The sequence below is a fragment of the Pinus tabuliformis genome, chromosome 8, assembly GCF_031772625.1.
Source record: "Pinus tabuliformis cultivar Carrire ecotype Pingquan chromosome 8, CPIR1, whole genome shotgun sequence".
Classification (NCBI taxonomy): domain Eukaryota; kingdom Viridiplantae; phylum Streptophyta; class Pinopsida; order Pinales; family Pinaceae; genus Pinus; species Pinus tabuliformis.
In genome coordinates this window covers 1049504173-1049529718 of record NC_142294.1, presented here as the reverse complement: position 1 = coordinate 1049529718, position 25546 = coordinate 1049504173, and the positions used below count along the sequence as shown (strand labels likewise).

At 41.7% G+C, this 25546-nt stretch overlaps 1 protein-coding gene across 2 annotated transcripts in view; it reads right to left on the bottom strand.

The window, feature by feature from the left end:
• LOC149238954 (serine/threonine protein phosphatase 2A 55 kDa regulatory subunit B beta isoform-like) overlaps positions 1 to 25546 on the bottom strand; it is a 356970-nt gene that overhangs the window by 145192 nt on the left and 186232 nt on the right. For both annotated transcript variants that reach the window (XM_089373252.1, XM_089373251.1), the window contains exons 8-9: positions 7113 to 7236; positions 6743 to 6866 (exon numbers count right to left, since the gene is read on the bottom strand). In XM_089373252.1, the coding sequence (XP_089229378.1) occupies positions 6743 to 6866; positions 7113 to 7236 (248 nt within the window). The remainder of the gene's footprint in view (positions 1 to 6742; positions 6867 to 7112; positions 7237 to 25546) is intronic.

Here is a 25546-nt window from a genome sequence, read left to right as displayed (position 1 = left end):
CATCCAGATATCCTTTAGTTACCTCTCGATCTAAATGGGGTTTGGTCCTAACACCACCCCCTGCTGCAGGTTTGCCCAACCAAGAATCTGAGTAGTATTTTGGCGTAAGGATATACGCCAAGCAATGTAGTGGAAGGTTAAGCTTTTTCCACCGTTCACACACACAATCGTGAATCAGATTGTACAAGTCGGGATCTCTGTTATTAACAATGTCTTTTATTTCCCCCAACATGGTATCCATTTGCTCATACACCTCGCCAATCACTGGTTTGTCTGTATCTGCAAACCAAATCATGTTATAAATTGGCTTGGTGAAATCCAATACCTGTCTCACAGCTGTCCAAAACTGCCCATCAAGAGCGGCCTCCTCCACCGTTTCAAAACCTGCAATGTCAGCTACATTTGTAGCCCTTTCCTTTAACACCTGCCAATTTGGACTTGATACCATGCTAGCTAAACCCTCTCTTACCTTCAAAAGGCGCCTGAAGGTGAGGTAATAGCTACCAAATCTAGTCCTCGCAATCTTCAGCAACTCCAATCTCGAGTGACTGCGGAAAAGGCCATGGGTATTGCTATGATTTGTAATAAATTTTATCATTTTTTTTCCTCTCTTGTACAAATCCCCAATCCATTGGTATTGTTCATTTTTGTTTTTGACAATATCATGCAACAGAAGGTTCAATGTGTGAACCAAACATCCAAACCAAAATATGTTCGGGTATCTATCCTCAATAATTGCTCCCGCTGCCTTACAATTAGGAGCATTATCAGTGATGACTTGGATGACATTGTATGGGCCAATACGCTCAATTGTTTCAAGCAATGCTTCTGCAATGTTGATAGCGGTCTTGAACTTGTCTGAGTAATCATGTGCAGCTAGAAAATGGGACCACTTCGGGACACAGCAAGAACACTTATCAATGGCTTGCCTTTTACATTTGTCCATCCATCAAATACAATGGACACCCCATTGTCAGTCCAAGAACTTGTCATTTTATTCAAAGAATGTGATATTTTTGCTTTTTCATGATCAAGGCCAACTGTTCTTGCCTTGTCATACCCAGGGCTCTTGTATCCTTTAGGGGCATCATTTATGGCAGAAACCATTTCGTGCCAATAAGGTGAGCGTAGAACATTGAATGGTATCCCATTTGCATAGAGGAACCTGTAAATTTTTGAATCCACATCATTCCTACACCCCTCATCAAGGAAATCTGATATGGTTCTACGGCGTAAAGATGATGACCCTGAGCCTCCATGTCCATATCCACTGCCTTGGGAGGATGCTGAAGGAGTTCTTTGTGAGCTTGGTTCAAAGAAACCCCTTGATCTTTTTGCTTTGTATTGGGCGTCCTCCTCTTCCTTTATGTATTTGGCTCTATCAACTGTTGACACCGCGTCGCAAGTTCTGATTCCTATTTGTTTCTCTCCATCCCATGCCCTTTTCCCGCAAAGGTGTCTTCTCAAACGGGTGTATGAGCCTGTGAAATCAGTGTTGCAATGGGGGCAATGAAATTTAGTGGTTCCACCCCCTCTCCCTGTTTCAGGCCTCTGAACATATTTCCACAATGGAGTTTGGTCTTGTTTAGTTTTTTGACCCTCATGTTCACCCTCCACATCCTCCTCACTGGGGTTTTCACCTATTTGACTTCCTCCGGCTTCTTCATCCACCTCTTCAGTTTCAGGCCCCCTCCGTTTCCTACTCTCCACCACCATAATAACCAGAAAGGGGACCAGGAAGAGGAAAATGCCAATAAAAATGCTCAGGTCCATCGTGTTTGATGTTTGTAGGGTTTGAGTCTTGAATCTGCAAATTAATTTAGTTTATTGGGATTAATTCATTTAATTTATTAATTTAATTTAAATTAATGATCTTTAAACTCAAACAGGTAAATGAAACTAACCAAATTAACTACCTAACCAGCTAAACTAACTAAATGATTAAGTTACTTACCTCTGCAAGCTTGCTCCTCGCTCCTTGGCACTTGCTCCTCGCTCCTCAGCTCTGGCTCCTTGCTCCTCAGCTCTTGCTCCTTGCTCCTTTGCTCTCAAACTCAACCTCAATCTCATTGAAATGATTTTGTTTTGGCCCATTGGGCTTATAAATCCAAAAAAATTAGTTTAATTTTTTGTTTTTTTCGGGTCCGCGGAATTTTTTTCCGCCGAATCGCTCCCGGAAATTTAAAATTCGCTCCCGGAGCGTTTTTTAATGCCCGGGAGCGATCAGGGAGCGATCGCTCCCCGATCGCTCCCGGGCATTAAAAAGCGCTCCGGGAGCGCGGGAGCGATCGCTCCCTGAAGCGCTCCCTCACAGACCAGGGAGCGCAAATTTTTTTACGGGAGCGCGCTCCCGAAAATCGCTCCCGTCCGGGAGCGATTTGGGGAGCGCGCTCCCGACCCGCTCCCGAGCCGCTCCCGCCCGGAGCGCGCTTCGGGAGCGGGTTCGTAGGGGGGGGGGCCGCTCCCCCGCATCACTGCCACTAAGTATTGTTGGAATTTGGCTAATGCATGCATGATGGCCAGCATATCTTTGTCGTATATAGAATACGACCTCTCATGTGGTAGGAGCTTCTAGCTCTCAAAAGCAATGGGATGTCCATCCTGGGACAGTACTGTCCCAATCCCCTCTCCTGATGCAACACACTCTAATGTGAACAATTGAGTGAAATCAGGAAGTGCCAACACTAGGAAACTACTCATCACCTCCTTGAGGCGATCGAAAGCTAGTTTGGCTCCATCTATCCAGGAAAAAGCCCCCTTCTTGGTCAAATCCGTGAGGGGTGCCACCAACTATGAGAATCCCTTGACGAACTTGCGATAATAGGTGCAAATGCCCAAAACCCACTCAACGTTGTCACATCTCTAAGTACCGACCAATCCTAAATGGCCCATATCTTCTCCTCATGCACCTTCACCCCATCTGCGCCAATTATGTGTCCCAACCAGAGCATCTCCGTCAGCCCAAACTCACACTTCGACAACTTGGCATAAAATTGTTGTTCCTCCAAAATACGCAACACCACCTCTAGGTGTTGCAGGTACTCCTCCCAAGTTCTTTTGTAGATCAAGATATCATCAAAGAACACCAATACAAACTTCCTCAACTACCCCTGGAACACATGGTTCATACACAACTGGAAGGTGGCAGTTGCGTTGGTTAACCCAAAGGGCATGACCAGAAACTCGAAATGCCCATAGTGGCATCTGAAGGTCGTTTTAGGGATGGCCTGATCCCTCACCCTGATCTGATGGTACCCCGAGCACAAATTTGTCTTAGTGAAGTACTTGGCTCCTCTAGCTCATCCATCAACTCATTAATGCGTGGAATGGGGTATAGGTTCTTTAAAGTCTTCTTGTTGAGCACTCTTTAATCATTGCACATGCGCAAGGTTCCATCCTTCTTCTTCACCAGCACCACTGAAGAACCAAAGGGACTAGAACTCGGCCTAATGTGGCCCAACGCCAACAACTCCCTTATGGCTCACTCGATCTTGTCCTTATAGGCCTTGGAGTGCTTATAAGGGGTGGTGATAATTGCCTGCACACCAGGCTCCAACTCAACGGTGTGCTCGAATCCCCTATCTCGTGGTTGCCTCGGTCAGATGTCCCCAAATACTATCGAGTATCTATCTAAGATGGCCTGCATGTACAGGTGTGGTGGTTGGGCCTCTCCCCCAGCCTCTGAAATCCCTAACCCCACAGAGCACACTATGTCCCCGTGCCTCAAATCTGCCTCCATTCGATGTGTTGAAACTATTTGTGGAGGATATGAGTGCATTCCCCTAAGGACTACCAGCTTGCTATCCGAGCCGGTGAACTCCATTTCGAGCTTCCTCCAATCGGTGGTGACTCGGCCGAGGGAGTATAGTCATTGGACACCCATTACTACGTTGTTTTCCGGCACGTCCACGACGAAGAAATGGTTCGTCATCGTGTAGTTCCCCATGGTCACTGTCAAAGCAAGAACATATTGAGTGTACTGCATAGTCCTATCCCCCGGCACCAGAACGGAGAACCCCTCAAACTCTATTGTGGTGATGCCCCTCCTCTGGATCATCTGAGCATCAATGAAATTGTGGGTGGCCCCATTGTCTATTAGGACTGAGACACGCTGCCCTTGCACTGTGCCTCTGATCCTTAGGGTCAAAAATTTGGGGACCCCGCACAAGGAAGAAAGGACTCCCCCAGATGGGGTAAAAGATGCTCCCCCATGTGGTGGTGGTCGTGGTGGCCCCTTCTTTGCCGGACTCTCACTGTCTCCCCCACCATACTCCAACTCTATAGCATCCTCCTGATCACTATCCGAAAAGACCTCAATGTAATGGGCCTTTCCCGTTGTGCACCGATGACCTAGGGCCCATGGCTCCCGACAATTAAAGCACATCTTCCTCTTCCGGAGGTCTCTCCGAGTCTCCTCATCTAACTACCCACATCCTTGGGTTGCTCTTTGTGGTGGTGGTCTAGTATCACTCCCCTTCTAAGGGCAAGGTGTACATGATGGAATAGGTGCCCGAGTCTTGGGGATGGCCCGTTGTAGGTCTTTAGCACAGGTCATGGCCTCTTGTAGCGTAGAATGCTTGCGTGACTTCACCAGTCCACGCAGCGGCTCAAGCAACCCCTCTATGAATGTGTACACCCTCCAAGCATCTGATAAGTCTAGCACCATGCCCGAAACCCTCAGAAACTTCGATATATACTGCTCTGGATGACTTGTCTGTCTTAGTTGGGTCAGCTCCCTGAAGTGAGCCTTTGAATCCCTCTGATCAAAACGCTCCACTACTCTCCTTGTGAAATCCTCATAAGAAGTCACGGTGGCATGCCCCAGAGTGGACAAGCCGTGAAACTAGCAGTCATGTGCCTCCCCCTCCAAGTGTAGGGTAGCCATTTTAATCGCTTACACCTCCATCATCCTGTTGAACTGGAAATAAGTATCGAGCTTCTCCACCCAAGCTCGAGCTGTTCACTTGGTAGTGCCATCATATGTGGGGAAGTACATCCTCCCAATAATACGCTACAACTCGAAGCTCTGCATGCCCTAGCCTCCATAATTCCTGCCCTTCTCATTTTGCTTGAGCTAACAATAGTCTCTAAAATATAGGGCGCCTTGAAATCTTCCCCCATGGATTGCCACTCCCTGAAATACTTTGCCATGGGCATCTGGTCATCTGGTCCACCCTGCTCACTAGGTGTTGATGGTAGGAAAGAAGGCATCATGGTCCTAGTTGGCCCACTTGAGGCTAGTGGGTGAGTAGCCGGTGAAGGGTGGTCATACTATTTGGAGGTCCCAGAAGTCTCCCCAAATAGGAAATCTCGGCGGATGCTTCGGTCCCAGTTTTGTTGCTTGATCTCTAAAAGATAAGGCTGCCTTGAATTCTTCCCCCATGGATTTCCACTCCCTAAAATACTCTCCCATGTGCATCTGGTCATCTAGTCTACCCTGCTCATTAGGTGCTGACGGTTGGAAAGAAGGCAGTGTGGTCCTAGTTGGCCCACTTGAGGCTGGTGGGTGAGTAGCTGGTGAAGGGTTGTCATACTATTCGGAGGCCCCAAAAGTCTCCCCAAATAGGAAATCCCGGCGGATGCTTCGGTCCCGGTTTTGCTGCTTGATTTCATCCAACATCTCCTTCTGCTCCTTCGCTAAATCATTAACCACCTTCAAGAGGCTGTCAAAGGTCATATCCTCCTTACCCCTGGGTTCCACTGTGTCCTTTGCTACCACGGCCTTCCCACGCTCCTCAAAGTCTGGTGTAATCTCTAACTCCCTCAATCGGCTCTAGTACCTTTGTCTCTTGTAGGTGATATTTTTCCTGTCCTCCTCACTCATAAGAAAAGTCTCCCACGGTTGCGCCAAGATCTAAGCTTTGATACCATTGTGATGTTCCAAACTAGGAAAAAAAGTTATATGCAAAACAAACAACAAACTCAACAACAGAATTTTAAACTTTAGTGCACACCCACAAATAGACTAAAAATAAGCAGTTGAGCCATTTTATTATGAATCTGGAGCAATAGTACAATAATGTGGAATGAGTGCACCTGGGCTTGCCCCAAAGGCAAGCATAGCAAAGCGAGGCAAGCATAGCAAAGCCCAGGTGATAAGACAACAAGCCCGAATGACAAAATCAGTTATCTCAGTGATGCCCTGTGCTGCCCTAACAAAACTGCACTGTCTGCTATAAAGATGCTGCTGAAATCCCTATACCCAGTGCTCAGAAAATTCCTTCAAATTAATCCCAAGCTCCTCAAGGAAAACCCACCAAAACCCAGAAAGGGTTTGGACATTACACAGCTGAAAAGCCTAGTCTAGAGCACAATCTAAATTTTCTTTGCAACGAGTCTAGGATTCTCCTATTTGGTGATCATCCTAATAACCAGACAAGAAAGACAATATATTAACGGCTATAAAATATAGTTTTGTGATATCACATTTAAGGATAGGATGTGCACTTCTATGTAGAGACAATGTTTCGTGTAAGATAAGTAATATATTATACAAAACCTATCATAAAGTAATGGCCCGCATATTATATCCACTATGAGAATGTTTCCTGTTTGTTGTGAATCTGTGTACTGATAGAATAATGATCCAAGGGCAAGCTAAGATCCAATGGCTTTTCTGTTTTCCAACAACAAAAATAAGATCAAAGAAAAAGTAATTAAAAAATCTTTTGAGCATATGCAATACAAACAACTTCCCCAGAAAAAATATTCAATACAAACAACTAAGAAAGATAGGAGATACCTTCAGAGTCATATAATCCCGACTCAGTATATATCTCCCTCCCCTTCCAAACTTTATATCTGATATGGAAGCAATTATCTCTGTAAAGAAAGATCTAGAACCATGTGCTTCTTCCTCCTCAAATCTGCAAAGTTCCAAAACATGAAAAGTATAAAACGATTGGAGCAAGGAATCACCACCCACGATACATTCAAAAATAAATTACCATCTGTACTGGAGGGAAATATCCAATTAAATCCAAAATCATTCACAGTTTATGAGAAATTAGACAAGCCTGTGCATAATACATATACAAATAAAGCAAACAGAGCCAAACGAAGTGTTGTACAAGTAATAAAACTATTATGAAGTAAGGAAAGGAAACTCTTACAATTTGGAATGCCTATCACACAAAGCTGATTGTCTCATGTCAACAAGTCGAATTGTACCCTTTGAGCTACTATATGCTAGCATGTTACAATGAGTAGGGTGGAATTCTGCTGATGTTATTACTTCTGCACCAACATATATTATTAAGAAAGGGTTAAGGTAAGGCGAACTCCCATAGCAAGGCAGACTAAAGTCATACAGCTACAAGAAAGAGTACATGATTCTTGATTTTGACTTCAAAACCAAAACTAAATTAAAAGGGCAATCCATTGATAAAAGTTTCTAAAAATAAAGTTTGCATCCAATAGTTATGAAAAATTAGCATACATTATTTCATACCATTCTTTTAAATCACATTTACAAATTCTAAAAATTGTAACACAACCATATTTGGTAACTGTTTCCATCAATCAAGATTTGAAGCTACTAACTTCAGCATGAGCATTGACCTAGAAAATCCATCAATCGTTTACTGGTTTATGCATGTTGGAAATACTAAGAGGGGGGTGAATCAGTGTTTCTTATCACTTAGTATATTTTTTAATTTCTCAGAGCTTTAATTGTTATTAGCATGAGATAAATATAAACATCATCAACACCATTCAACAATGCACAATAATATATACAGTTGAAACAAAGATTTTTAGGTGGAAACCCCTCTAGAACAAAAACCACCGAACGCTTCTTAATATTTGTATTCAAAAGATTTACATCACGTTTTCAACTCCAACTGAAGGAGGCTCCAACCCCCTAATTTATAAACTCCAACCTGCAGGACACTCCTAGGCCCTTCTTACCAGCTACAACCAGAAGGACGCTCCAACACCCCAGATTTCAGGCTCTAACCTGATAAATGCTCCAACACCCTGTTTACCAGCTACTACTGCACAGACGATCTAATGCCCTCTGCAAGCTACAACCTGCCCTAGCACCACCCTGCTGCCCTAAAGTGTTCCCAAGCTCTAACATGAAGGAGGCTCCACTCTCCTGCCTTGCACCACCTTGCCACCCTAATCAGTCGGTGGACCACGTTTCACAATTTTCAAACAGGACCGACATGTGCATTGAATCAATTGAAAAGAAATTGCTATCTAGGAAAACTGCAACACAAACTTTGTCAATCAAATCTGCCTCTGCTCAATTTTCACATAAAACCCTAGTTGTCAATGCCAATGTTGTACTTCAACTTCTACAGTTGAAACCCTAACTCCACAACTATAATCAAGCTTTGATTTACCCCGTCAAAACAACCCATAAATTTCTACAATTTTGGGGATGTACTCCTCTCCAGAAACCCAGAAAGGGTTTTCCCTAGTTCTGACCTGCCAATTTCAACCCCTTAAGAATTGGCCCTCCTCCAATATTGGAAATCGATGCCTGTAACTGGAGTTGTTGTAACTCACTGCCAAAATGTCAGGAAACCTCCTAAATCAGCCTCTCAACAATTTCCCCACAACCCAGCTCCCCAATCCTCCGATTAAGATTCCCTCCAAGTGACCCCCACTAGTGACTGTGCAGTCTTGGGTGAGGGTGACGCAGTCCCTTCGACCAGCAGCTCAACCTGAGTATTTGGCTTACCTTCCTGCTGTAATTTCTCCTCTTTGAAGTGGAAGCTCGATGAGAATACCTCCAGCAACCTTCACATCCAAATTCCTCATCTCTACTGCTCCACCCAACACGTAGTCTCTCCCACTGCGTCCCTGTTGCTCCCACAACTGCGTCCTTGTTGACCAAGGCAGCGTACTCCTCTACTAGGTGATATTTCTCTCTGTCTCCAATGGCAAAGAAAGCCCTCCTAGGGTGGCACTCGAAGTCCACATAAGAGAGGGATGAGTTTCACTCCTTGGGAAGATCTTGTGTTGAATAGCACTTGTAGCTTAGCTAAACAACCAAAGCAACAATGAATTCTCAAATCATCAAAAGACCCCAAATGCTGCTCAATTCCTTCTATTTATGCTTTCTCCCTTGGGCCCCACGTGGTCCCATCAAATATTTCGATCCCCCACTTAGGAAAATCGAGTTGCCTCCAAGGGGTGCATATTTTGGGTGGGTGAGTGGCCCCCACAATCCACTAAAAAGTACATTGGCCCCCTTTCTCCTAAGTTCTTCCACCAAAAATGCATTAAGCCAAAAATAACAAAATTGCCAAAAATGGTTTCACCTCTCATTGGGAAAACAATTAGGAAGGGGCATCACAGTCCTCCCCTCCGGATGTTGCTTGTCCCCAAGCAACTGCAAAACTGGATGCTACAAGATTTGTTCACTCTCCCATGTGGCATCTTCTCCTGGCAGATGCTTCCATTTGACCAACTACTCCCTGATCACCCTGTTTCTCAACCTTCTCTCTTGGGTCTCCAATATGACCTCAGGTGTCAAAACTAAGTGCCCCTCATCATCCAAGGGAGGCAACTCAACTATTGTTGTAATATGCTGCCCCAATGCCTTTTTCAAGCATGAGACGTGGAACACATTGTGAATCTGGCTCTCCTTCGGTAGCTCTAACTCGTAGGCCACCTCTCCCACCTTCCAAACCACCTTATACAGCCCATAAAACCATGGGCAAAGCTTCTCTGCTCCCTTCTGCTTGAGCGAAGATTGCCTATATGGCTACAAGCATAGATAGACCATGTCCCCTACCTCAAAGTGTCTCTTTACCCTATGTTTATCAACATGTACTTTTGCTGATTCTAGGCCACTTGTAAGTTGTTCTTGAGAGCTCAGAGAATCTCCTAGCTCTCTTGAACCCAATCCTTTGCCCCTAGGGCCCTGTTATCTCCAAACATCATATCAGAAAAAGAAAGTGCATCATATCCATAAAGTGCTCGGAAAGGAGTCATACCGATGGACATGTGATAAGTCGTGTTGTAGCAAAACTCCCCAAGGTGTAGCCACTTGACCCATGCTCTCTGTTGTACAGTCATGTAGTTGTGCAGGTACCCTTCCAGCCATTTGTTCACAATCTCTGTCTGTCCATCGATTTGGGATGATAGCTAGTGTTGGGTCTAAGTTCTGTACCCACTAGCCAAAACAACTCCTGCCAAAAAGCCCCCATAAATTTGTTGTCCCTGTCACTCACAATGGTCTTGGGGAGACCATGTAACTGGAAAACCTCCCAAAAGAATAACTCAACCACTTGGGAAGCTGAAGATCTCAATGAAATAGCAAAGAAGTGGGCAAACTTGGTCAGTCTATAGACCACCACATAGATGCAGTCTTGCCCCCGCACTGTCGAAAGTCCAGAGATCAAATCCATGGATACGCTCTCCCACTTCTTCTCCGGAATGGGAAGCGGTTATAGCAAATTGGTTGGGTGACCCAACTCCACCTCGTTTCTCTAGGAATCCACGCACTCCCTCACGTGTTTCAGCACATCTCCTTTAAGTCCCCGCCAACAAAACCTCTCTCTGACAGCACAATATGTTTTGAGGAAACATGGGTGCCCTGCTAGAGGAGAATCATAGGCTGCCTACATGATCCTCTCCTTCAGTTGAGATCCTCACACTAAATAGATCCAGTCCTTGTAGTAAATCATGTCATCCATCACCCGAAATTGGTCATTTCAGTGCATGCCATCCAAAATGTCGCAAGCCTGCCTATCCTTGGAGTACTCAACCAATAGTTGAGTCTTCCAATCCTGCGTGACATCCATCAAAGACAGTGTTGCTAGGCTCCTAGAGAGGGCATCTGCTACCACACTGTGTTTTCCCTTCACATACTCTATCTCAAAGTCGTAAGCTTGGAGCTTACTCGCCCATTTCTATTGCCTCTCCTCTAAGGACCGTTGCTCAAGGAGGAAACGAAGACTATTGTGATCTGTCTTCACTTTGAATCGGTTGCCCACTAAATATTGTCTGAACTTGGCCACTATACGCATCACTGTCAACATCTCCTTGTCGTACACAGAGTACAACCACTTGTGAGGCTGCAATTACCTGCTCTCAAACGCGATAGGATGGCCCCCCTATGTCAAAACGGCCCCAACCCCTTCACCGAACGCATCGCACTCCAGCACAAATGGCCACGTGAAATCCAACAAGGCTAAGACCGGACAGCTACTCATGACCTTCTTGAGATGCATGAAGGCCTCCTCTGCCACCTGTGTCCACTCAAAAGCTCCCTTCTTCGTCAAATCCGTAAGAGGTGCTGCAAGTTGTGAGAATCCCCTCACAAATCTCTTGTAATACGTACAAATGCCTAAGAAACCCCTCAGCTCCGTAAGGTTCCTAGGTGTGGGCCAGTCCAGAATTGCCCGAATCTTCTCCTGATGCACCATCACTCCATCCTCCCCAATCACATGCCCTAGGTACAACATCTCTGTTAGCCCAAACTCACATTTGGACAACTTCGCATACAGTTGTTGCTCCTCAAGTTTGTGAAGCACCTCCTCCAAATGTTGAAGATGCTCCTCCCACGTTCTGTTGTAAATGAGTATGTCATCAAAGAAAACTAGGACAAAGTGTCTCAGTTGTCTACGAAACACATGATTCATACAAGACTGGAATGTGGCTGGAGCATTGGTTAGCCTAAAGGGCATCACTAAGAACTGAAAGTCTCCATAATGGCAACGAAAAGCAGTCTTCGGAATATCCTGCTCCCTCATGCGAATCTGGTGGTACCCCGAACATAGATCTATCTGAGAGAAGCATTTAGCTCCCCTAACCTCGTCCATCAACTCATCTATGCATGGAATAGGGTTTCTATTCTTCAAGGTCTTCTCATTGAGAGCTTGATAGTCAATGCACATGCGTAGCGTCCCTTCGTCTTCACCAGCACCACAGAAGAAGCAAATGGGCTCGAGCTAGGCCTAATGTGTCCCAATCTCAACAACTCCTGAATGGCCCGCTCTATCTCATCCTTATAGCCCTTCGAGTGCCTATAAGGGGTGGTGATGACTGCATTCACCCCCTCCTCCAACTCAATGGTGTGCTCAAATCCACGATCTGGCGGTCTACCAGGTGGAACATCCGCGAAAACCCCCTTGTGCTTCTCCAACAAGGCCAGTATGTCTAGATGTATGGATTGCGTCTTTGCCCCCAACTCAGAGAAAAAGTAGCTCAATTGCCCACTCCACATCTCCATGTCACAAATTTGCCTCCATCTGGTGGGCTAAAACTGTCTGAGGGGGATAAGAGTCCATTCCCCCCGGCATTACCGGCGTCCCATCCGGACCCTTGAACTCCATCTCCAACTTTTGCCAATCAGTACCTTCCCCAATGCATACAACCATTGGACACCCAACACCACATTGGTGTCTAGGACATAAACCACGAAGAAATGGTCAATGAGTAAGTAGTTCCCCATCTTCAAGGTCAGCCCGAGTACATACTTAGTACACTGCATGGTCCAATCTCCGTGTACCAAAACGAAGAACCCCTCAAATGTAGTTGTCTGGATGCCCCTACGCTCCACCATCTGGGCATCAATGAAATTGTGGGTGGCCCCACTATCAACAAGGACTGACACATGTTGTCCTCGTATAGTCCCCATGATCCCGAGTGTCAAATACTTCGGCACACCTGAAAGTGAAGCGAGGACTCCCCTGGTTGGGGCAAACAACCCCCTCTAGGTGATGGTGGCGATGGCCCTCCTAATGATGGTCCTCCCTCATCTCCCGGCTCCTTCATTGCCTCAGCCTCCTCCTCCTCAAGCTCGCTATCTGAGAACACCTCAATGAAATGGGCTTTGCCCTTCGTGCATTTGTGTCCCGGTGCCCAAGGCTTCTAGCACGTGAAACATAACCTCCTCCTCCTGAGGCCCCTCCAGGTGTCATCATCCAACTGGCTACATCCTCCATCTCTCTGTGGTGGCCTCGCATCTCTATTCACCTGTGGGGTTGTGGGTCTCGTGGTTACAAAGGCCCGGTTCTTGGGCACTGCATCGATCATGTCCCGGGTCCTAGAAATAGCATCTTGTAGTGAACTAGGCTTGTAAGCCCTCACCCATCCATGCAAAGGCTTAGCAAGCACCTCTACAAACAACATGATCAGTCGTGCCTCTGAAATATCTATCACCATCATTGCCAGTCTCTGGAACTCCGTGATGTAGGCCTCTGTGCTGTCGATCTGTCTCAAGTAGGCCAAGTCTCGAAAGTGTAGCTCTGGATCCTTCCTCTCAAACCTCTCCAACAATCTCCTGGTGAACTCTGTATAAGTGGTAATGTGAAGGTGTCCCAGCGTGATCAGACTGTGATACCACCACTCCTGGGCATCCCCTTCCAAGTGAAGGGTGGCGAAACGTATGGCATCAGCTTCCCTCATGGGATTCAAGTGAAAGTATGTATCACGTTTTTGGATCCACGCCCTAGTTGAGCTCTTCGCTGACCCATCGAAATTTGGGAGTGTAATCTTCCCTGATATCTTCTTCACATCTTTGTTGGATGTTCCTCCCCTATAGTGCCCTCTAGCCCCCGTAGTGCGCCTCTCCTTGAGTTGGATGTACTCTCCAAAGGACATCACCCTCTTGATCCGGCCATCCAAACCCTCATACTCATCAATGCCTGATGTAACAGAATGTACCAACAGACAGCGTGCCCACATTGTGGGGTGTGTGGAGGCTGATAGGTACAACTGCCTCCTCCCGCTCTGGAACCCCCATCACCTTGAGGTTCTTCCTCTGGTCTTCCACCCATTTGCAGGCCCATCACCTGTTGCATCATGTCCATCATCAATTGCCCTTGCCTCATCATTTGTTGGTTTGTCCTTAGCAGCTCTTCTAAGACTTGTTCTGTGTTCCTCTGCTTGGATTGCTCATTCTCTTCTTGGTTCTCCATCATGCCTCTGATATTTTCCACTTCGGTGTATGAAAATGGGTTTGGCCCCCCTTCTCTACCTCGACCCCTGCCTCTACGTCTACCACGGCCTCTCCGGAAAACCAGTCCTTGGTATCTCGATAGCATTACCCGCTCTTGTTACCCACCCTGGCCAAGAACATGCTCTGATACCACTGTAATATTCCTAATGGAAGATTTGCAGTGATAACAAAGACATGTAATAAAATTTTACTTAGTAATGAACACATGAACAGAAATTTCTCATCAAACACCCAACTGGCTCATTTTTCATTAAACAAATATGTTGGAGTACAATAGAAGTTGGATGAGGTGTGCCTGGGCTTGCACAAGGAAAGCTACAAGCCTAAGGTGATCAATACAAAAGTGCCCAACTGCTGTGAATTCGTTGCTCCCTAGAGAACTGCGTTGTCCCCTCAAATCTACACTGTGAGCTGACTTCAAGCTCTGATTTACCCCCTCAAAACAACCCAGAAATTTCTACAATTTTGGGGATGTACTCCTCTCCAAAAGCCCATAAAGGGCTTTCCTTGGTTTTGATCTGCCAATTTCAACCCCTTGGGGATTAGCCCTCCTCCAATATTGGAAATCGATGCCTATAACTGGAGTTGTTGTAACTCGCTACCAAAATGTCAAGAAACCTCCCAAATCAACCTCCCAACAATTTCCTCACAACCTAGCTTGTAAGAAGTAAAACCCTAAATTCGAAACTTAAGAGGGTTTAACAATAATTTTTTCATAAAATACCAGAATATGTAATTTAAATACAGAATTTAAACAATTTATCTAATGAATACCAACTTGTCTGCCCTGCTGCAACTTTGTCTACTCTGATGCGAATCTTGTTCCGGCTGCGTTACCAAAACAACCTAAACCTCCCTGCCGAACTAGGTACAACCTAGGTACTCAATCTTAGAATACTTTCCAATCAAAGCAATCTGATCCCCCGTGCCCAAAAACTCCAGTACATCAAGAATCCTTCCTTCTATACCTGTCTGTACCTTTGTGTTAAAATTGTTCTCCCTCCTTCCCTATTCTTCTTCCTTTGCCTTCTTAAATAGAATTTCCCCCTGCCTCCAAGCAGTGATCTCTCATGTTCGAGGTTTCTCTCGAGAAGGATAAGGGTTAAGCTCAAATTTATAGATTGAGCCAGCATACGTCACTTGAATTAGCGGTTAATAGCAATCCCTTCTTTATTTGAATTTATGTTTAAATTTCCATGTCACTTTATATTATGATTATATATAATGGATTCCTTTTAGTTAGTTTAGTTGGTATATTTTAATTTCTCCTTTTATTTTTATTTTTATCTTATAACTTTATAATAATAGTTTTCTATAATTCCTTCGTATATTTTATATAGTTTGTATTTATTCAAATTATTTTTGAATTAGATATATTTTATCCCCATTTATATAATACATGTATTTCCTTTGTATTTTGTATAGTTATATATGTATGGTGATGGTACATACATTAAGTACCTCACTCATTATATTTAGTATTTTGTCAGTTATGTATTCACTTAGAATTTACCATAATTAATTCATTTATCTTTCACTTGGTAATTTCATAATAAGTTAATATCTATACTAGTGTAGCACATTCGATGTGTGCATATGTAGCTATCATATGTACGTTTCGTATGAATGCTAATAATCATGTTTTATCCGTAATTCGAGATGGTCATTACACAGCTCCCCAATCCTCTGGTTAAGTTTCCCTACAAGTGACTCCGCAGTCCTGGGTGAGCATGATGCAGTCCCTTTGACCAACAACTCGACCTGAGTATTAGGCTTGCCTTCCTGTTGTAATTTATCCTCTTTGAAGTGGAAGCTCGATGAGAATACCTCTAGCAACCTTCACATTCGAATTCCTCGGTTCTACTGCTCCACCCAACACGCAGTCTCTCCCATTGCATCCCTATTGCTCGCACCACTGCGTCCTCGTTGACCAAGGCAATGTACTCCTCTGCTTGGTGATATTTCTCTCTATCTCCAATGGCAAAGAAAGCCCTCCTAGGGTGGCACTCAAAGTCCACCAAAGAGAGGGATGAGCTTCACTCCTTGGGAAGCTCTTGTGTTGAACAACACTTGTAGCTTGGCTAAACAGCCAAAGCAACAATAAATTCTAAAATCATCAAAAGGCCCCAAATGCTTCTCACTTCCTTCTATTTATGCTTGCTTCCTTGGGCCCCACGTGGGTCCCATAAAATATTTTGATCACCCACTTAGGAAAATTGAGTTGCCTCCAAGGTGTGCATATTTTGGGTGGGTGAGTGGCCCCCACAATCCACTAAAAGCACATCGACCCCCTTTCTCATTAGTTCTTCCACCAAAAATGCATTAAGCCAAAAATGGTTTCTCCTCTCCTTGGGAAAACAATTAGGAAGGGACATTACACATGCAGTCCATCTTATCATCATGTATGAGAGGTTTTCATGCATTATGCTGGGAGTTGCAGTCTCGATTGCTATCTGCTTGGAGGAGAGAACAGTTGGTCTCACCTGCTGCTTAAGAACTAGCCGAAAGGCTAGTTGGGCGAAACATTGGGTTAGCTAGAAGACAGCTAACCGGGGAAGAGTTGTTCAAGTTTGGTGGATCATGCAGCAAGAATGAGCTGAGGAGGAAGGGTCTTTGCTTCATCTGCAAGAAACCTTAGGGACCTAACCATTCATGCATGGGTGACACCGAGGAGACAACAAGGGGAGATCAGGAGGAGATTCCTTCTAACTTTTAGGATGAGGGTTCTTCTTCTATAGTTGGGTCCATGGACACCTTTGAGGAGCATGACTAGTCAAGGGGAGTTGTTGATAGCAGCTCAGAGATGGAGCCATGTTTGGTAGAGGAGATTGATGAGCAGTAGCTTGTTCCCATTTGAGACACACTCACATACAAGTTCGATCTATCAAGAAAGAGTTCAATCTATAATTGGGTAGCTAAAAGAAGGAAAGTGAAGGTCAGGAAGGAAGAAGGACGAAATTTCTTGGTTTTATGGCTCTATCTCTCTCACAAGTGTGAAATTCTAGGGTTTTGGGGCTGCAGGAAGACGCGGAAGTTGCAGGACTGAGTTACAGTAGGATGAAGTGCAGCGTCTTATAGCTAGGAAGAGGGGAACTTTATCTAGACTTCACTGACCTTAGGAAGAGAAGTCTTGCTCTTGGAAGGTCCCAGAAGGAGGTTGAGTTAGGGTTTATTCAAGAGCTACAAGGCCAAAATTGCAGGGTCAAAGTTGCAGGTCGAGTAGCAGTATTGTTGTTGGCAAGTCGAAGTTGCAATGTGTAGCAGGTTTGTGCAAGTTCAAGAAAGGACTTGAGTAAGGACTGACTTGGTACTAGGAGAAGGACTTGGTCTAGGGATTGGGTCTTTGTATCTCATTTGAAGCATATTCTAAGAAGAGAAGATTTTTCAGGTTTTCCCCTTGGAGGGGTTTTGCTCAGTTAAGAGCCTATATCTGTGTCCTCTTTTTGTTACTGTTATTGTTCTTGATACTGTTTGATGAAAGATCTAATTAAAGAATATAACTAAAGATTCACAAGCACTATCAAGGTTGAGGAAAATAAGATGTAATGGTTGTCGCTATCGATTTTCTAATAGAAGCCAGGATAGGGAAATTGAGAATATTTGGTTGTCCAATATACATCCATATTCCTATAGACAAGAGGATGAAACTAGAGCCTTCATGACAAAAGGGCATATTTGTTTGGTATAGTGAGACCTCAAAGGCTTACAAGATCTTCATACCAGCACAGAGGAAGATGATTATGAGAAGGGATGTTAGGTTCGAGGAGCACTTGGCATCTGATAAGTTGCATGAGTTGCCACTAATAGTAACAAAGTACAAGGAGTAGGAATCTCTAAAGGTACAGCAGCATGCAATGTCTTCCATTGCAAGGAGTCAACCTTCACGTGGGGAGGAGCCAAGTAGTTTGAGCAAACATTGAGCGATGCTCAAGAGCACAATTAGGGAGCCCAAGCCTTTGAAGAAGTTTCCAAACTATATGTCACTAGGAAGTAGAGTCCTTGAAGAGGATGTAGACCAAGAGGTATGTAAGAAAGCCATGGTAAAGGATGATGCATGGGACGTTGTGTTAGCACTGGAAGGATAGCCAGTTCCAGGAAACTATTCAGGAAGTACCTTCATCGTTAAGAGGGAGTGTTGATGTTTATAGCTCGAGCAGGTACTTCTACACAGGCTTAAGTGTCTACGAATCTGGAAGTAGCCTAATAGACCCTTAACCTTAGCAATTGCTTTACTTATTGAATTAATTAACATTTATATGATAAAGTGAGTTAATCTAATGAAATGCAAAGGTTATTTGCATTAGTGAATTTGATGAATATCACTCATTGATCTCATGTGATGTTGAGATCTAATCTCAACCATCAATCACCTTGGATAGTAGGGTTGTGGATTCATTCAATAACTCAAACTTATAAAAGGAAGGCTCATATAATGTCCCCAATGGATTAATTGCCTAAGGGAGGATGAATCAGTCTATCGAACTGCATAGGCTTTCGTCTTAGCTAAAGGGGGAAACCCATTATCCATTGTTTTGGGGCAACATTATGTAAATTTTCGGGTAGCTGGGGCAAAACGCCCAAATTGGGGGTTGCACATGAACCCCTAACATTTGATTAAGGAGGAGAAAACCCCAAGAGGAAATCTATAAATAAATGAGAGTTAGAATCACTTTATCAACATCGAATTGTATTGAATTGTCTCTGTTTTCCTTGAGCCTAAGGCTTTGAGGGTTTTGAGACCCCCCCTTCTTGATTAGTTTCAATGGAGGTGATCCCACCCTAGCTAATCCCCTCTATAGTTTCGGCGGAGGTGATCCCACCCTAGCTAATCACTACTTTCTCTGTTCTAGCACAACAAACTCTCTTAGGAGTAGCTCACATTTGTTTTGTATTGCAAAGAGTAACTCCTTAAATAACCTTATAAGTTTATTGCCTTATTTTATTCTTGTTAACTTTAACTCCCCTTCACATAACACACTTTTTAAGTTGACTCTATGGTGGTAGCTAACACAATTTTTAATTTACCATTTATTTTTATTTTTCCTTTATAGTATTCGACTCTTCTTTTGAAATTATTTTGAAGCTTGAAAATTTACTAGTTTTTGTTGAATAATTTTTTTAATGCTATTATTTCTATATGTTTGTTTGACCAAATACTTCATTGTATGGTGTTGTGAAGAGAAAGACGTGACTGTACGAACGCATCAGTTAAAATGAAGGCATAATTTTATTTTTATTTTGGGGACTGTCATACAACCCAGCTTTAACTTTGTAATGTAAATTTGAGTATATTTTAACCATGTTATTATAAATATCCGATTTGAACGATTGGATTAAATTTCTTTTGGTATATGTTATGAGTCGTCATGTTCTAGTAGATAGAACAATGGCAAAGCATCGATTGAGGGAAATTGCAATGAAATCAACCAAACAAAAGAGTTGCAAATTGGTGGCAGAAATGGTTGATAGCGGTGATGCAACGAACGGACAGAGTTGCAGTGATAACAGCTGGCGGCAGCGAATGGTGGTGGTTGTGACTATGTGATGGCGGAGAAAACCAATTGTTGGACGGTTCTAATGTAACGCACAATAATGGCCTCAATGCAATGAACAACTCTGACGGCTATTGCATGTTACGACAGAGAATAAGGTGTTATGGATTGGCAGTTGTAGATGGTGGAGCAGGCTAGAAAAAATCAACTGCAAGAAAATGCAGGCGGCAATTGTGCAACCCGTTCGACCAGATTTTTAATGGTGGTCGCTGAAATCGGCGGCTATGCTGACAATTCTTACACCTTTCCCACAAACAGTTCTTTTTAATATTTTTTTCTATAATATATGCGTTTTTTTTTTTTTTAATGACCAAAGGACTGACAGTATAATGGAGAAACTCCAAATACTTCTAAGGCTAAACATTTGAATTCCAACAGCAATGAACTTTATGAAGGGTTGATGACCAAAGCCCAGGATCTGCCAACATGGCTCTAATACCAAATGGAACGAACAAAGTTCATCCTTCAAGTTAAATACTCTAGAAGACATGTAATATGTTGATCTCCATTTAGGATACAAGAATATATATTAGAATGTATGAGCAAAAATGATGTTACAAATGAGAGTGAAGGGCCTACTTATATACTAGGCAGGTGCCTCTTCATGGAAAGTCATGTCCCATTTAGACATGCCTCTTCAACACTAATTACTAATTAACTAATCATTATTACATTATCATCATTATTTATATTTAATATGTTTTATTCATAACATTGTATTATAGAATAGCCTATCCAACCTCGTAATCTATAGTCATATATAAAAGGGGAGACCATTATCCAATGTTTGAAGGCAACATTGAGTAAATTTGGGGTAGCTAGGGCAAAACGCCCAAATTAGGGGATGCACACAATGTTATCAGAATCGAACTAGTAATCGAACCGAAAAACCATGTGGACCCGAAACCAGTCGGAACCGGAAAAAACTAGGAAAAAAAATGATTTACCAAAAACACAAAATATTCACATTTTAAAGAAAAAACATATATATTCATGTCCATCCATATGAATACAAACCATTTATACACAAATATGCAGAAGTTCTCATTTATATAGCAAGTAATAGTGCATATAACCAAAATAGTACTTAGTGCAAAACCTCGTTGAACCAAAAAAGTAAAAAACATCGAGAAGCGTGCTCTAAAAGGCCTTTATAGTCCAAAATAACATGATGGTATGATACTATAGTCTACTATACTATAGCTACAGCCTACAAGTGTAATTGTCAATGTCATCAATCATCATTAGAATCATCACCCTGAACATCCTCCTCATCCTCATTTGAAGAATGAGTAGCATCCAAGCTTGCATTGGGATTATGGCTTGATTCCCCTAGCCCTAAACCTATTACTGGTGCTTCTAATATATCTGCCTCTACAACCTGTCGAGGTGGGTCCAAATCCAACCAAGAAAGGTTTTCATTGTCAAATGCTGGTGCTTAACTCTCCACAACCCATTATGATGTTGGATCAAAGTCAGCCAAGACAATGTTGCTTGATTCAGGGGTTTTATTCAGCAATTGGTTGTACCTCAACCTAAGGTTGTACTGAACAAAAACCATGTCATTCAACCACTTTTGCTCCAAACGGTTCCTCTTCTTCGTGTGTATAAGCTCAAACACACTCCAATTCCGCTCACACCCTGAAGCCCTACTTGTTTGGTTCAATATTCAAATTGCGAATTTTTGCAATTGAGGGCATTCACTATCAAATTGTTGCCACCACTAAGCTGCAAAAAGGGTGGAAGGAAAATAAGCATTAGCATATGAATTTGAAACTTGAAACTTGGACTCAACAATTGCAAATTGAAATGAGTAATATAAAGATTTGCAAATTTTGACAGTTCTTACCTGGGGGATTCTTTGTTTTATTTTTTACAGCCATAGAAATACCAAAGGTACTGATACTCTCATTGAAATTCAAGGGCTTGCTATGAATCTGATCTTGAGTCTTGGAATCTGGAACCATGCACTCAATGCATTTATACAATCCCTCTAATACCTCCCCATCAGCCTCAAAATTTGTAGTGTAATGGTACCTTCAAAGTTCAAAAAACAAAAACATATTCATCAAGTCAACAAAAGTTAAAAGTTAAAACTTATAAGCAATGAGCATTGAAATCCAAAATTACATATCTTGGATTTAAGTAGTAGTCGGCTGCATGTAAAGGTCTGCAGAGTTGTTTGTTCCATCTTTCATCAGTGATTCTCCATACAGGAATGTACTTATGTATTTTATCCCTATATGTTACCTTTATTTGTTCCTTGGCCTAATCCATGGCCTCATAAACAAAACCCATGGCAGGTTTATCACTACCCACCATCCGCAAAACGACAAGAGGTTCACTAAATAGCACAATCTCCTCTGCCTTTGACCAAAATCATTTGTCAAATACTTGGTCAACTATCTATTTCCCTTCAACATTTTTGCCCCACTGAGATGCATTTCATTCATCACATGAAAACATCTTCCTCAAGTTCATTTTTTGTTGAACAAGGGATTGCAATGAAAGAAAGTTGGTTGCAAATCTTGTGATGGTTGATCGAACAAGCTCTTTAACCCCAGTATGCTTTCTCATAAGGTTCAAAACCCATGAGTGGTTGTAGATGTATCTGGTTATGGATTTTGCATCATTCACAAACTTCTTCACCCACTCAATTTTGCCAATATCCTTAAGCATGAAGTCCAAACTGTAATGACCCACCTATAACTATAAAATAAATTCAAGTATTAGCATACATACGAGACCTCCACACGATAGCTACGTATGCATGGACCCGCATGTATCGCATTATATATATGATAAATCGTTAAACTGACAGAAAATGTTAATTTTAATTTACAAATTAAAATTTAAATTTAAAATTAATAAAATTAATTAATTAAAATTATAAATTAAATTAATTCATTAAAATAATAAATAAACTTTATCAAATCAAATCTCCATATTCGAATAAAATCAACAAAAATCAAATAAGATTTGGTTTTATAAAAATTACACGTATCAAAATAATGACACGGAGATGGGAGGAAGGCGGTGGACGGGGAATTAAAAGGAGGAAGGAAATCTTGAGAAGGGGGAGGAGGAAAAACAGAGAAAAATTTCAATTTTAACACAGAGATACAGACACTCTGGAGTTTTGAGTTTTGATTGTACTGGAGTTTTTGGGCAGGGGGATCAGATTGCTTTGACTGGAAAGCATTCTAAAATTGTGTACCCAGGTTGTACTCAGTTCGGTAGGGTGGTTTTTGGCCGTTTTGGTAACACAGACGAACTAGAATTGCAGCAGAGCAAACAGACTTTTCAGCAAAGCAGACAAACGAACAAGAATTGCAGCAGAGTAGATAGATTTTCAGCAAAGCAGAAAGGTTGGTATTCATTAGATTAAATTTTTTAAAAATTCTGTATTTAAAATTTCATGTTCTGCGATTTTGAAATTAACATGAGATTTAGGTTCTTACATTCTGGTATCAGAGCTTAGTTCAAACTCTCAGACCTGTTAAGTCTGTTAAGATTTACAGATTTAAATCTGTTAAGATAAGGTTACAGTTGAATTCAAAAAAAAAATTACTGAACTCTTGAGTGATGAACAGACAAATAGAAAGGTCTTACACTAGCTGAAGCAAAGGTACATCCAAGCTCAGAAAATAAGAGAATCACTAAAGAATAAGCCATAGTATTATATCAAGTCTTCTGTATGCAACTGTTTTTTTTATAAAAAAAAAAAAAAAAAAAAATTAATACATTGATGAGGATTTTAAAGAAGATTTCCTCAGAGAACAAGCCAAATTTGGCACGATGATTTACATCTGCAACAATATATTTGCACCTGTTGTACGGTCATTATGGGAGGTGACCAGAGTGTGTACATTTGTACAATTGAGCGCTAGCCTAAGTAGTAAACCCTTACGCACTTGTCTTAGTTCCTTTCTTTTGGGTAAATTTGTTTAAACCCTTGTTGAATTGGTTTATGCCCACGGTTGCCATACTTGGTGTCAATGGCAATAAGTACAAGTCAAAATTGCAGATAGTCAAAAAAATACATATACATATATAAATAAATGATGTGAAATTTTTCTAAATTCATACTTTCTATTCAAGGAAATTTGCATTAGCTGTCTTCATTATTCTATCTTTCCCATGCCTCTTTACTCATCCAAAATTTGCATTAGTTGTCTTCATTATTCTATCTTTCCCATGCCTCTTTACTCATCTGTAGTTCCGCTATCAAATTCGAACTTGATGTATCAAGCCGCAAATGCATAAGTAGCGTGATTCAATACCTTGACCTCTGCCAGCAGAAAAATGGACTTAGCAGAGAGAATGGTCTGTAGCCACACAATATATATCAGCCACAAATCTACAGACCTCCACGCACTAAGAATGCCACGGTCCTTACTCACCCTTTCTCAAAATTTGACGCGTGAGAACCCATTTCGTGAGTGGCACTTGTTGTCATATGATATTGTTTGATGTAGGTCAACCACCAGCGGAATTCGAACATATAACCTCTTGGTTATAAGACAGACGCTCCACCACAGCATAAATTAATATATGCACAGTTAAATGTATTGATATATTATTATTTGCTTAATTTTAAATTTTAAATTTTAATTTATATTTTGGAAATATAGCTATGATAATAGATTCTGTAAACCACGCAATGGAATTCAAAACTTGCACCACTGCAGAACCAAATGACTACCGTTACACCATGAATGTGGAAATTATTCATTTCAATTTAGAAAAATTTGTTTATAAGTCTGCAGGGAAAATAACCAAGTTTGGAGGCCTGCGGAGTTTGAAACCGTGACCCTCACCAACCACATACCAACGATTGGGAATCCTAGTTGGCACACGTGAAGTTCGAACTGCAGACCTACTGCAATATAGCTCAGAACTCCACCTCAACGCCACCGCTTAGACGATACAATTATAATATATTTATTAAATATTGCTTTTCTTTAACATATATAAAGGGTTAATTTAAGAATCATCGGATTCAGATTTTCAAGTTTTTATGGGTATTCTCCCCCTTGTTTCGAACGCGTTACGTATGTTAGGTTAGTGCCCAAATCATCAGGAGATACCTTTAATCTTTAACATATATAAAGGGTTATATAAGTAATATAATGATAGCTTCTCGGCAGAGGCAAAGAACGTATCAACCAATAACTTATCGTTATATAAGTTTTCCGCAAATAATAAATGATCAAATATATAAATTAACATAACCATAGTTCCAACTATATGATCGATGCATTATAGCATTTGGTAGGGACCACTGTTTATTTACACATTATATATACTATTATATATATATACAAATGATAGGTCTATCACTCATCACTACAGTAATATTAATTTTATAATCGTAGCAGGAATGGAATCATAATCTGGAATGAAGCAAATCCGTGTCTAAAGGCTTTTAAAATTTATTAACCTATGCTAAAGTTAAAACACCTAGTCGATGGTTCTCGTAAATTCCTATGACATAATTAGTGTAGGTGATAAATCATATACTCCACGAATTTAATTGGAAATTCTCTTATTACATCAAACACAACCGTGAAAATATATTATAAATACGTAATGTATAAGAATATTAAAACCATTTCATGTCCTCATATGAAAGATTTGTATTTCAGGGTTAGGGTCGAACCCATTACAGCTGAAGTAATTTGCGAGTTTATAATATTATTGTTGAAATTAGTCTTTCCCCACACTGTTTGGAAAGGTCTCAAGAATATGTTCATAGTGAAATAATAAGGTAGATGCCTAGAGGAGAACCAACATTTTAGGTTTCATACCATAACTTTATAAAATCAATAAATGATAATTAATGTAATATATGATTTTATAACAATTATAGAAGTCCTCCAAACAATCAAACCTGCTCAATTTAACATATCAAGTCAAGGAAGGAGCCTACAAGGGGCACATTTTTATATATTATATTGAGACTTTATATAATATATGAAGATTTTATTAAAATAAATTCTGATATATATATATATATATATATGATTTAAGATATTAGTTTTGAGCATTATGTCCGAGCTATGAGGAAAAA